Raw genomic sequence first — 14,322 nt, forward strand, 5'->3', positions numbered from 1 at the left:
TGATTAAGTAGCCTTGTGTCTAATGTTTGATTTTATTATTAGCATATAGCCCTAAGTAAATTACTTTGGTAAGCCAAAGAATAATCTACATTTAACACTGCATTTGAGTGGATGTCAAGCCTTGTTTAACACTATTGTATCAATTTGAAATTTTCCCCTCATATCATCTAGAGACCCCCCCTCAAAACCATGTTGCATCATTTCCCGAGCCCCTGGCTGAGAACCACAGTTTCAGCTCCAGTACTGTTTGTGTCCACTGGATGACAGCGTGGTCCCTTCAACTTGTCACTTTATTGGTCTCCTGGAGAGACCTGCCAAGACTTATTAGCCAGCCTTAAATGCTGTTTTGGTTTACTACAGCATGGGACCTGCCCCTCATGTTGGCCTGACACATAGCAATAACGGTATACCATAACAAGATCTATCGACTGCCTTTTATGTGACACAGAACGGGCACCTCTTTCTTTACAGCTGTTGTGACTCTGTGACCCCTAATGCTCACTGCCTCATTCCATGTTTTATGTTGCTGCTAAAGTCGACATCTTTTACCTTCAGTGTCCTTCTTGAACTTATATGTCCTCAGATATCTTGTATTGTAGTGCCTTGAAGACGAGGGGTATTTATGAGTGAGCACTCATTAATGAGACATTTTCACATAGAAAACATAATATTTGGTAAATGTCAAAAATGTGTTTGAGGACTGGCTTCTTCTCTTCACAATACAAGTGTACAGAGTCATCGAATGTATCATGGCTATTTATTATCGTACACACCAGATTATAGCTAATTAGTGTTTCACAGCCTGCTCTTCCATTCATAATTTGGAACGACAGAGAAATAATAGGCATGAGCAAGGCTCATTCCAATAATTAACAGCTCTATAAGACCACAGCTGAAGGAAAAAAAAGTAAATCAATACAAATTCATGTCTGCCAGAGAAATGAGAGTCAGCCTTTCAGCGTTTTGTTTTATTGGTCCCGTTTTATTGGTCCTCAAAGGAATTATCATTGGGTTGTGTTGTATAAAAGACTTTTCATTTATTTTGATTAAAGAAGTATTAAAAGTATTAAAGAGTATGTGTACACATATTATTGTGTCTCGTGTAGACTGGGTTGACATGATTTATGATGGATGGGTGCAGAAATCCGGGAGAATCTCCGCTACCTTTCGCATCAACTTTTCCCGACGTTGCTCCTTCTCCCGCTCTCTTCGCAGCAGGACGGGGAGCTGCCTCCAGGCCAGGAACCATCGCTGCAACACCCGTCTGGAGAGCAGCCAAATGAAGAGACAGGCAGGAGCAGAACAAGGGCGACACAAGAAAATAAATTATGTGGACCTCTAGGTTAACAAGATCTAATGAGATTTTGACATAATGTGACTTGGGTTTTAACAACAATGACAGCTGACCGGGTATTGGGAATAACCCAGTGCCCATACACATGAAAACTTAATGTCGGTGTAATCCCTCATTCGTCCAGGCGTGTTCCATAGTAGAAAAAGCTTCAGTTGTAGTCATCTGGACTCAGTTTGAAAAAATAGACGTTTCGACTCTCATCCAAGAGTCATTGTCAATAAAAGAATTTAGATCGAGAACTCCGATATTAATACTGTTCTGTGGTAAGACCCGCCCATTGGGAGGAGCCTTCCTGAAATAGAAAGAGTTGTTTGTTTCAACAGAAACTCCCCCCTTGTATCTACCGAGCTAGCCTATTCAGAATCTTAATGGGCTCTTAGAATCCTCTTTGTCTTTGTGAGACCCTGGCTCAACCACCCTGAGTACCTGATTAGCATCTAAATGTCCTGGTCCTGGTCCTCTACCTTTCCAGGGGTTCAGTATTCCATTATAGATACCAGGAAGATTGAATCTGAGCCCTCCATTTCTGTTTAAAGAAGGTCTTTCTTTTTTAACAAAAATAGCTTCCTTGACTCCTCTTTCAAACCATCTTTTCTCCCTGCTTAAAACCTTCACATCACCGTCTTCAAACAAGTGATTAGAGGCTTCAAGATGGAGATGCACGGCGCTCTGTGGTCCTGAACTTGTATTTCTCCTGTGCTGATAGAGCCTCTTGTGTAGAGGCTGTTTAGTCTCACCTATGTACCGTTCTTTACAGCTTTCTTCACTGCATTGGATCGAATAAACTACATTGCTCTGTTTTTGAGTCGGCAACTTGTCCTTAGGGTGAACCAGTTTTTGTCTTAAAGTGTTTCCTGGTTTAAAATAAACAGGGACTTCGTGTTGTCTAAAAATTCTCTGCAGTTTTTCCGACAGGCCAGACACATAAGGGATAGAAACACCCTTCCTTCTCTGTTCAGTTTCACTTTTGTCCTGCTTCTTGGTTCTCTTCACTCTGTTGAGAGCCCAAGCGGGGTAACCACAGGCTGAGAGGGCATTTCGGACATGTTTTTCCTCTTTCTTCTTGCCCTCTGAGCTGGTGGGCACACCTTGAGCTCTGTGTTGTAAGGTTCTGATCACACCCAGCTTGTGCTGTAGTGGGTGGTTGGAACCAAAGAGCAGGTACTGGTCCGTGTGTGTAGGTTTCCTATATACTTCTATTTGGAGTTTTCCGTCCTCTCCTCTGATCGTGGAACAATCAAGAAAGGCCAAGCGATTCTCCTTAGCGCCTTCTCTTGTAAACCTGATATGTGGGTCCACAGCATTGATGTGATCAGAGAAGGTTTCCAGCTCTTGTTCCTTGATTGTTACAAACGTATCATCGACATAGCGAAGCCACAGTTTTGGGGCTATGCCTGAGGCCAGTGCCTTCTTCTCAAAGTGCTCCATGTACAGGTTGGCCACTATGGGAGAGACGGGCGAGCCCATGGCACAGCCATGAATCTGTCTGTAAAATTGTCCCCGGAATTGAAAGTAGGTGGTGTTCAGACAGATGTCCAACAGTTTACATATGTGTTCAGGTGTCAGTTTGGTCCTTTCCTGTAGGGTGGTGTCTTCCTGCAGTCTGATCCTCACCGCTGCTACTGCATCAGAGGTCAGATGCAGGTGAACAGGGACACAACATCATATGAAACCATGAGGTCATCTGGGTCCAGTTGGAGATGTTTCACTTTATCCACAAAGTTGTGCGTGTTTTCCACATGATGTTCCGAATTCCCCACAAGCGGAGCCAATATAGTTGTTAAATGCTTGGCCACATTGTAAGTGATGGAATCTGTGCTGCACACTATGGGTCTGAGTGGAACATCCTTTTTGTGTATTTTTTGGAAGGACATAAATGCAAGGCATGGCTTCCCCAGGATACAGTCTGTAATACAGAGGCCGGTCTATCACTTCCTCTTTTTCCAGCCTTTGTAAACAGTCTATCACTTTCTTCTTGTAGCCACTGGTCGGATCTCTTTTCAAGCGCTTGTATGTGGTCGTGTCCTCGAGGAGGGTGTGGACTTTGGCTTCGTAATCAGCTGCGTTAAGAATCACAGTGCAACGTCCCTTGTCTGCTGGGAGGATGTTGATGCTATGATCTTTTTCCAGTGCTGAAAGTGCTTTTCTCTCTTCAGATGTGATATTTGAAGGAGGTGGTTTGGCACTCTTCAGGGTCGCTGTGACACGTAACCTCAGGTCTGCAGCCTCCGATTCAGTCATTTTGTTGTTCCTAATTGCCGTTTCAGTGGCTGTGATGTAGTCCTCTGTAGGGATGTGTTTAGAGGTGACAGAAAAGTTGAGACCTTTAGAGAGCACCTCCTTTTCTGCCTGTGTCAGAACACGATCTGATAGGTTCTTAATCCAATTGTTTTTGCTGGTCGCTAATTTGTCTGTCTCAGTCCTAATGTCTAGCTCGACCTCACCTGCATTCTCTTTGTTCAAAAGAATGTTGAACTTATTGATTTGGCGTCCTTTGCTCTTCCTGTGCTGTGCTTCTTGTGCTGTCTGTGTAAAATCCAGCACTCTTTTGAAAGCTTCTTCAGGGAGTATGCTGGTTAATTTCTCCTGTAAAGTTCCTGTTCTGTCTTTCAATTTATCAATTCTGACGTTGTTTTCCTGGATCCTTTCACTGAGCATCTGCATAAGGCTCCTTCTCCAAATCTTCACTGCTCTGTGTCCTCTGACCGGTGATTTGATCTGCAGGCTCTTCGGGATCATGATCATGTTGTTCTGTCTGCATCTAAGATTGAACCTCAGGTGATTCCTGTTGTCTGCTAGTTTCCTGGCTACAGATTCGAGTTCCCGAACTAAATCCAAGGTTTTAGGCCCAAGAAGAAAGAGGAAAAACATGTCCGAAATGCCCTCTCAGCCTGTGGTTACCCCGCTTGGGCTCTCAACAGAGTGAAGAGAACCAAGAAGCAGGACAAAAGTGAAACTGAACAGAGAAGGAAGGGTGTTTCTATCCCTTATGTGTCTGGCCTGTCGGAATAACTGCAGAGAATTTTTAGACAACAAGAAGTCCCTGTTTATTTTAAACCAGGAAACACTTTAAGACAAAAACTGGTTCACCCTAAGGACAAGTTGCCGACTCAAAAACAGAGCAATGTAGTTTATTCGATCCAATGCAGTGAAGAAAGCTGTAAAGAACGTTACATAGATGAGACAAAACAGCCTCTACACAAGAGGCTCTATCAGCACAGGAGAAATACAAGTTCAGGACCACAGAGCGCCGTGCATCTCCATCTTGAAGCCTCTAATCACTCGTTTGAAGAAGGTGAGGTGAAAGTTTTAAGCAGGGAGAAAAGATGGTTTGAAAGAGGTCTTTCTTTTGTTAAAAAAGAAAGACCTTCTTTAAACAGAAATGGAGGGCTCAGATTCAATCTTCCTGGTATCTATAATGGAATACTGAACCCCTGGAAAGGTAGAGGACCAGGACCAGGACATTTAGATGCTAATCAGGTACTCAGGGTGGTTGAGCCAGGGTCTCACAAAGACAAAGAGGATTCTAAGAGCCCATTAAAATTCTGAATAGGCTAGCTCGGTAGATACAAGGGGGGAGTTTCTGTTGAAACAAACAACTCTTTCTACTTCAGGAAGGTTCCTCCCAATGGGCGGGTCTTACCACAGAACAGTATTAATATCGGAGTTCTCGATCTAAATTCTTTTATTGACAATGACTCTTGGATGAGAGTCGAAACGTCTATTTTTTCAAACTGAGTCCAGATGACTACAACTGAAGCTTTTTCTACTATGAAAACTTAATGCATGTCAAACAGGCAATCATAACCAACTATTGTACCAAGACAACTTGAAATGTTATAATTTGTTACATATTAAATTAAATACTGGAGAGAACCCATAAATGTTTAAAGAGAGTTGAGTGTGTACTCGAGCACCTGTTTCATTTAGATTATGATGCATAAATTACATTCACACAGCATGTTCACTGCAGCTGGTCTGACTCTGAATAATGATTGCTGCTTTTGCATTTCAAGAAGTTGATTTAATTAAGTATTAACACTTCCAAATGGCACCAGTCAGAAAGCTTATACACCCATAATACTACTTATGAGAAATCACAGGTCACTGACCTGCAGTTGTGCTTCTCAGCCGCCTCCTGGTGGTCCCACTCCAGCAGCTTCTCCTGGGCCATGAAATGTTGCAGAGCCTTCAGAACCCTCCTAAGAGTGCGAACACGGTAGAACCGCTCGGCTCTCTCCTCCTGAATCATCTGCAAATCCATTAACTAGAGGGGGGCAGAATACAATAACAAATATTATTTGTACTTTAAATCTGTTCCTGTGTAGTATTTAATTATAATATATATATATATATATATATATATATATATATATATATATATATATAATCATATATGATAAATCTTGAGTTTAAATGGTTGTGTGTGTGCGACACTCACATTTTGCCAACGGCATAAGCTCCTTCGGAGCAGAAAGTGCTGGTGCAGTTGGTCAGCAGAAGCTTCTTTCTCAGACAGGGACTCTCGTGTTGTGCGCTGCCAGCTGAATGTGCACTGCCTCAGGAGGGATAGATTGTGGTGACTCTGGGCCAGCTGGCGGGGAACAAAAGAAAAGCGTTGATTTGCGCTGATAAACTGCGCCCATACATGTGCCAAAGTGAAGACAATGGAGTGTGTTAAAGGAATGGGATTGTTGAAGAGAAGCTCACATCTTGGAAGGATTTGCAGTGAAACAAGATGATCTGTTTGCAATGAAGTATGTGTGTGATAATCTGAGAGATGCAAGTGCAAGAAGATGCCAGGTGAATACAAAGGAGATGTTTCGCGGACTCTTTTGTCACTGTTCATCACTTCTTACAACACCTATTTGATGCACATGTTTGTTATGGAGAAATTACACAATACGCATTAGAGTAAACATCTGAACAGAAGAACTATTGAATTTGTAGGTACCACATCACAGCAAAAAGAGAAAACATCACGGTGAGTCATAATAATTGTAGTTCATATTTAGAAAGTGCTATTTGTGTTCTCATTTCTGGTGTTGACCAAGACTGCTAAAACTGACAGATCCTTCTTGCATCCCAAACCATTTATACAGGCAGTACTAAGCAACTAAATATGCTAGATAGAATTACTCAATTTTTATGCACAAATTGGAAAGCCTGATGCTAACTGATCATATTAGTGCCATCACAAATATCCAACCTTTTGGAGACTGGCCCTATAACCACTTTAATAAACTCAATCAGCGTGAACTTAATGGTTACGTCTATGCTTCCAAGCTCCAAAGTATGTGTAAACTGCATCTTATATTTAAATGAGTAATCCATTTACACACAGCGTTTAAACATTCATATTTCGCAACGTTTCAAGCTTGGAGCACTCCAGAACTGTTAAAATGTGATTTTTTTTACGCTTCTGTGAAAGGCATTGATCAAACGGTCCCTTCTGGGTTTGTGAAATATTTGGAGTTAGTGCTTGTGTTTAGGCTCAAAGACAGTTGAAATTGACAGCACTATGGATGTTACCTGCATGTTGGCCTGTGTCAGCTGAACCAGGCGTACCCATGGAGCCAATCCCCGCCGATGTAAGAGCGTACGAAGGTAGTGTTGACGGGCCAGAGACATCAGCTCTTGTTGTCTTTTGAGCTGCTTCTGTTTCTCCTCTTCCCTCTGCACAGTGCCACACACACACACACACACGCGCATCACTCATACTCAAGTCCTTCAGTTTGATTCGTATCTTACAGTTTGTTATGGGCTATTCATTACGAGCTGTGAAAAATGTGTCACCTCTCTTTCCAGTCTCCTCTCCTCTCTCCTCCTCTGCGCTGCTCTGCGTTTCTCCTCTTCCTCTTCTCGCTGCTGCTGCTCTTCTGCCGCTTTCATCTCAGCCTGAAAAGTCATGTATTTTTCAGCAGTGCAGTGGTGACATTATGACATGTCCTGCTAATACAAAGGCACTGGAAGACAATGAATACTGTATGGAGAACTGCACTAACGCATTTAAAGAAATAATACCGCATTTTCCTCAGATGGCTCAAACAGCAACAACTTTGGTATAAATCGTTACCGTGGGATGACTTTGAAATAGCTCACCAACTTCTCGTCTTCTTTCCTTTTCTTGATTTCTTCGACTTGTTTCCTCCGCTCTGCCCGCTGACGCGCTCGTGCCTCCATAGCTTCAAAAAGAGGAAGGTGAACTCAGCCCATGGTACTTCTCTGATGTTCCTCTTCAGAGTTCTCAGGGTGACATGTGCATCCTAACTTTCTTTGCCCTTTTAGATTCTCAACAGCAAACTCTTTGTCAAGGTAAATACATAGTAGCTGCTATTGTTGCAGAGCTGGACTTCAAGGCAATAGACATGAGGCTTGTGGTCAATGCAATTTTCTTTCATAGCGACGCGCTGGGGCATGTCATCTCCATATGTTTGCAAGGAGATAAGCCTAAATACATTTATACAGCATGCTTTTTAATGCTCTCTATTAAACTTTGAGTGAACTGACCAGTGATGATTGCATGAGGACAAGTCTGCCGTGTGACAGTTTTCTTCTGTGCGCCACATTGAGTGTCAGGCTGTCCACCAACCTCTGGTGCCCTGAAACACAGAAAGAAAAGCTCTGTCATAACATTGACTTGACTTTACTGTTATTCTGGCAGGTTTCCACTCAAAGCAACAGGAAGTCATGAATTTAAATTAGCTGCTGGACTTTTTTGTGTGAACTCGGTTAAAGGTGCAACGTGTTTAGTATAGAGTAGACAAGCCGCTTCCACAGTCTGTAGCGCTGCGGCCCTCCTATTCTCTGTCCATATAACAGCTGTAAATAAGAGTGTAATTATTGTCATTATTATTTTTATTAACAGTATAAGAGGTGTTTTATAAGTTTTTCTACAAGGGTGTTTTTTAAGTTATCTGTTTTTTTAATTATTATACTTCTGTACATACTCTGTTGCAACACTTAAATTTCCCCATTGTGGGACAATTAAAGGTGATCTTATTTTATCTTATTGATCCAAAGAGGCAATTACAATTTGTTTAAAAGACTATTTTATGTTTTTCTTTTTAAATGTAAACCTAAAATGAATGATTTAGGGTGCCCCAGACCCCACCTTTGGAACCACTGGAGTAGACAATTCATATCAAATTAATAAGTATCCTATTAAAGAAGAGGAAAAAAATGATAAATGCTTTTTAGATAAAAATAAAATGTCTTTAAAGGTGCCATATCATGCTTTTTTTCACGTTTCATAGTCTATCCTAAGTGTATATTTGATAATAATAAGGGTTGTGCAACACCCATAACATAATAGTTAAGAAATATCACCCAGACCTTGGACCCCCTCACCAACCCGGAAATGCAAACGGCTTGGTTTGATATTCGCCCCCACCCTTGCGAAGAGCGATCTGGCTCCCCCGCCCACCCGTGACTTAGTCTCAGCGAGAGCGTGTGTGCCCCGCCCACCCGTGACGTAGTCTCAGAGAGCGCGTGTGTGCCCCGCCCACCCCGGAGACGGTGGGGGTGTAAACAAACTAACTCAATAATCACGTTTTCGATTCTAGCGGCGGTGAAAGACGACGGGGCCGGTCCCCTTGTCATACATTGCCGTCACTTGTTGTGTTCCTTTGCACTGATAGAGCGTGGAAAGTGATCTCAAACGTACATTATGGAGCCCCCAGTGCTTTCAGAGGCCACAAACTCCTTGGATGAGCTACACAGAGGTCAATATTTAGAAAAGCTGCGATCAATCAACTCAGATCCATATTTTATGCCTAAATCACGACTCTTCCAGATATCTCCAAGCCCACTGGTCCCATGGTTCACAAGTCCCAATTTTGATCAAAGGCTCTACGCCTGAATAAAACATGTTATTCTACAGCGTTTATTCTCCGGGGCTCCAGCGCAGGCAGGCGGCGCGTGAGGCTGGTGACGCGTGCTTGCCCTTATGACGTGGTCTTGCACCCACCCCCCGTCAGTTTGGAGATTCGAGGAAAGGAGAGTCTGTACTGTACTATAGCTAAAAACTGCGGGAATCAATGAAAAAAACACTGGGTACATATATGAAGCACAAATAGCAATGTAAGAAGGTTAAAAGCTCTGAAAAGTTGATTTTGCATGTTATGGGACCTTAAAATGTCTATAGCAAATGTTTCTGATACTTTTTATCTATAACCGTGCCACTTTAGAAAGCTTTTAACCAATAATGGTCCTTTAAAAAGCTGTTGAAAATGGCAAGTCTTGTTTTTGAAGGTAGATGTTTTTATTCTGAAGTAATGCTGAAAATTCAGATGGAGCAGTCAATCTTTCATGCTAAAGGTTTTAGAGTTTTATAAACCATAACTATTGTTCAATTGTAGCTGTAGCATACAGTGTAAAATTATGAGGTGACCTTTGTAATTCAGATGAATAATTTTGAAATGTTGTAAACATTTGCAGGAGTTACCTTTGCTCTCTGGGCTCAGACTTGTGGATCCTTGGCCTCGTACCTGATACACTTGCCAACTGTTCTGTTTTTTGCCCTTCAAACTCGAAGCCCGTTAACTGCTGCTCCTTCTTCAGTTGTACTATTTGCTCTTGTTGTTCCTTCAGGAGTTTCTTCTGCTGTGAGATGATCTGTTGTTGTAGGATATGTCTGTGCTCAAAGCGGGCTCCTGGTGTAGTCTGGTTTTTCAGACAGACTGAACTCCTGTCTTTCTGCAGTGCCCTCCGGATCTCAGCTCCAGTGGGGGCCACATGTTGACGGCTTATCTGCCATGGTTCCGTGGGCAGGGTCACGGGAGTCATGTTGGCCCCTGGGTTTTTATCCTGATGTACCAGAGATGCATAAGAAGCGTGTTTATTTTGACGGGGTTCCTAAAGGGACATAGAAACGGGTAAGTAAAATTAGTTGGTCCTAATTAGTTAATTTATTGTATTTGTAAAACACTGCCCTGCTCATTTTCGTAACAACAGAAAATAAGAGTATCTAAACCACAAGTTGGTCTTCATGGTAATTTAAAGCACGTAACAATAAATAATACCTTATTAGTGTCACCTAGAGATTGATTACCAAGTGTTCAAGGATTCACTGTAATATTATAATATTCCACTTAGATTTGATTGATTATTTCAAACCTTGGGAGGGTCTTTTCATTTTTTTCTAGACAGTTTGATGCTGTGACCCTGAAGTAATTCTTCTTTAATGTGCAGACACACTGGGCCAAGCTATTGGGCAGTGCATGTATCATATCACTACACTGCTAGAGCCAAGTTCAGATGAACATCATAGTAATTCCATAGTAGTTACACACACACACACACATATACACATATATTTTTTATTTACAAATAAAAAAGTGATTGTAGGGGGTGAAAAAACGATGTGTATTCTTTACTAAGAAAAAGGGTTAGTTAGATATATATGGTGTTGTTGCAACAATTACTTTTCCTTTTGAAAACACACTCAATAGTTAAAAGGCTCTTGAAGAAACTCTAAGTCTAAAATGTGTACCGGTATTGTACTTTTTCTCAGTTTAATTGCTTCAGTTGAGCGCATTGGCTGTTAAGCCCCAGGCTTCCTCTTACATAGGTGTGCTCGCTGGTGAACTCCATTCTGTTTTCCTGCTTCAGTCCCTTAAGCTAGTCTCCACTGGCTCATGGATCATTTACTATCATTGGAATTCTAAACATTTTCACAATGTTCCCCATTTGTCAGAGCCTTGAAACATCTCATCATAGGTCTCTAAAGCTATTAGACCTTACACTGTGTTTTTCTTTGTGAGTTGTTGGTAATGAGTTGAAATGGTCTGAGTCTTACCTTGTGCTCAGTTTGAGTTTGGGTGGTTGTCTCTGTTGGAGCCATTACTGGCTGACAGGATGGGTTTTGTGTAGCCCAGAGTTGGCCACGTGTCACTGCATTTATGAATGCGTCCACCTTGCGGTGAGTTTCCTGCTGCTGGCTAAAAAATTTTTGTTGCTCCCTCTCCATCTTAGTCCATACCTGCCACCCATACAGGAAACGCCGCAACAACCGTGTCTTGTCATTCTGCACAGCCAAAAGGTAGTGTCTAAAGGGACAGGTTATAATTATATGAGATTGACTAATACTTTAATATTTCAGGTTTATTATTTTATATGCTGTTTATTCTCTTGTCCTTACCTATTCTCTGCTCGTAATTCCTCCTCAGTTCTCTCCAGCTCTCGTTTCTGTTGTTTCAGAAACACTTGGGCCCGCCAAGCCCGCCACACTTTCAGTTTCCTCCTCCACTCACACACAGTCTTGGCCTTGCCCATGCGAATCCTTTGGTTCAACACCAGTGAAAACCAGCCAGTGAAATGACTTTGCAGACACTAAAATATTCATGACAGAACACAAGTAGGGCTCTTAATGAAATTAAATATGTTATAAAAAGTTTAATTTCAGTGTAGAAACATACCTTAATGTTGTGCATATAGAGCAGTGTTCGAACCTGTTGCTCTATACACAGTTGTTGCTGATCCATTTTCTGACACCCTGTGGGAATCAGAGTGACACACAGTGGATTTTTGGAAACAGCCCTCTCTGCACGCTCTCTTTCCCTGTGGAATAAGGACAGATTACAAAAAAACCCTTGTAATTTCAAAACATCAGACAAGTTTGCCATTTTTCTTTGGCATTTTAAATGAACCCCAAAGGTGACACTGTCTTAAAATACATTGTGTTATATAACAAGTCAGAGTTTTGTTTGGTGAAAAAGATATTTCAATGGTTATAGTTATGTAATTGCTTTAAAAGAATAATAGAGTGCCTCATGCAACGATGTGCACATTGGTTGAAATTGCAGCTGTGGCAGCGGCTGCGGCCAGTACCCAGATGCTGACAAACAGTTATACAACAACAGCTTTATAATGCTAGCCATGGGCTTATATTCCCCCCACAGGGACATGCGGCCCATAGTGGTGTTGGGTCAAGGTGGCTAAGCTAAGATCACACACGGTGCAATCAGGCTGCACCGTGTAATAGGTAATTTTAGATATAGAAGAGTGTTCATCTGAGGCCTGAGTTCACCATGGATACCACCATACCTCTGTCGAGCTAGCTGTTGGGTGCACCGTCGCTCTTCCATCTCCTGATGCAGTCTGACCATCTCCTGCTGAATCAAGTCCTCCTGTCTGCGAGCATGTTGCCTCCTCTTCAGTTCCACCTCCCTATCCCTCCTCCTGGCCTCTTCTCTTGCCCCCTGCAGAGTATCTCGCTCTCTCTGCTGCCTCTGCCTCTCAGCCTCCCGTCGGGCGTTGTTCTCGCGCACCTTCAGAAGCAAAACCCAGCAATTAGTTAGTCATCCACTCACAGGGGAATAAGATGTATTTTTGGGAACACAGTAATTGAAATGGTCTGATATTGGCACCTGCTTGTGTCTTGCTTCCATTGAGATGGCTGGGTTTCTGAACTTCTTCCTTGTTTGTCCAACATCCATCGCTAACTGGTCCATCATTGCAGAATCTAGCACCTCTTGTTCCATTAGTTTTTCTAAAAAGTTGTTAATGGTCCTGCTCTCCTCTTCATTGGTCAAACAGCTGTACAAATCTTTCAAATTAAGGAAATAAATAAACAGTAGGTAAAGTAAGGGACTTCCGTCTATGTCAAAAATTAACTGTGAATCTAATATGAATTAAATGACAAGTTAGGTGTGACAGAGCAGTTTTTTGGACAATCAGGTACCATCAAAGTTGGTGTAGTTAGGAGCTGTTGCTGTGCAAATATCCAAAGCAACAGGACTGCTTTTCTCAGCAGAAAAGGTGGGGTCATCTTCTTCATCCATGTCTAGCTCCAGTCGCAATTTGCTGTGCAGCCAATCACCTAGAAGGGCCTGAGCTGGGAACAAAACAAGCACAGTGTCAGTTTTGAGCCTGGTGCTGCAAAGCCTCAGCTCTATTATAGGGATAACACTTCTGGAGAACTCATTCACCTACCTTCACTGTAAGCATCATCATGATCCTTTAACTGGGCAGAGCTTTGCAGTGGCATGACCAGTTCATGTGAGGGTAAATTAGGTTTCTTCTGGGGAAAAACTTCAGACACAGCAAACTCGGAAGCCGTTTCTACCCGCTGAAGAAAAATATTAATTTAATACATTTTAAAAATCGATATGTCAGTAGATTTTTTAAATATACCTTTCGCCACTGATCAATATTAACACTCAATATTCAATATTATAATATTACCACAAAAGCATCTACAAGAGAATTGTGAACATTTGCTTAATGTTATATAGCGTTAATAACTACCTATTGTTACATCCACAGGAAAATACCATAAGGCTTAATTAGTATTATTCATTTGATGACACCGTGTTTTTTTTCCTACTTCGGATGCACTATGAAGTAGTAATAATATATTAATTAACAAATTAATTAGTAACCCAATGAGGTATTAAAATAATGGTGTTTTTTATTGAAATGTGTAAATTGAAACGCAATTGAGTCAACGAACGTTAGCTAATGAAAGCCCAGAGCACATACGTTACCTTTTCAAAAGATGTTTTCTTTCCAAACTTCAACCTGAATAGATTAGGATTATATCCATTATATGCCATTTCTAATCAGAAAGAGCACGACACGCTGGCTAAAACCTTATTTATATAGTCTTTTAGTATGTTAACATTAGTTAGCCAAGTAAGAGAACATAATTCGAGTCAACGTTAACTTGTGTGCTACTGCTAACGCTACGGTCTGGTTAGAGGCTTGTTGGTTTGGATTCGGTCAGGTGTCCTCTGGTAACCATAGCAACATGTGTGTGAAAGTTTCTCACAAAATATTGAAATTATTAAAACCAATCCGACAGCCTAATTATATTGTTGAGTGTGTATGTTTATGAAAAAAACGTCAAACCAAATGAAACTAAAAAAATAGGGAGTGTCTACAGAGCCACGGCGCGCGGCCGAAACTGCCATTTTATTTTGTGCCGCGGCTCCTGAAACTGCTGCGCTATTTGACCGCGCCGGGTT

General features: G+C 41.7%; 1 protein-coding gene across 1 annotated transcript; it reads right to left on the bottom strand.

Moving 5' to 3' along the window:
• Positions 1–1,060: 1,060 nt before the first annotated feature.
• ccdc191 (coiled-coil domain containing 191) lies at positions 1,061–14,141 on the bottom strand. Its single transcript, XM_072450844.1, has 17 exons — positions 14,045–14,141; positions 13,843–13,936; positions 13,289–13,424; positions 13,038–13,190; positions 12,724–12,902; positions 12,401–12,624; positions 11,773–11,914; positions 11,496–11,686; positions 11,154–11,403; positions 9,801–10,210; positions 7,865–7,956; positions 7,457–7,539; positions 7,151–7,252; positions 6,887–7,030; positions 5,796–5,948; positions 5,467–5,621; positions 1,061–1,264 (listed from the first exon to the last, which is right to left on the bottom strand). The coding sequence occupies exons 2-17, from the start codon at positions 13,909–13,911 to the stop codon at positions 1,123–1,125; spliced, it is 2,625 nt and encodes an 874-aa protein (XP_072306945.1). The 5' UTR covers positions 13,912–13,936; positions 14,045–14,141; the 3' UTR covers positions 1,061–1,122.
• Positions 14,142–14,322: the final 181 nt, after the last annotated feature.

Source organism: Eucyclogobius newberryi, unplaced genomic scaffold, assembly GCF_026437365.1.
Source record: "Eucyclogobius newberryi isolate DKJ021-1_F unplaced genomic scaffold, fEucNew1.0.hap1 SCAF_18, whole genome shotgun sequence".
Lineage (NCBI taxonomy): Eukaryota > Metazoa > Chordata > Actinopteri > Gobiiformes > Gobiidae > Eucyclogobius > Eucyclogobius newberryi.

Bases quoted from the DNA above. Each gene is read 5' to 3' on its own strand.
- ccdc191 (XM_072450844.1), bottom strand. From the start codon at position 13,911: ATGGCATATAATGGATATAATCCTAATCTATTCAGGTTGAAGTTTGGA. The intron at 13,425-13,842 runs GTAACGTATGTG...ATTTTTCTTCAG, and splicing joins AGAAAACATCTTTTGAAAAG to CGGGTAGAAACGGCTTCCGA. The intron at 7,253-7,456 runs GTGAGCTATTTC...ATGACTTTTCAG, and splicing joins GGAAAGAAGACGAGAAGTTG to GCTGAGATGAAAGCGGCAGA.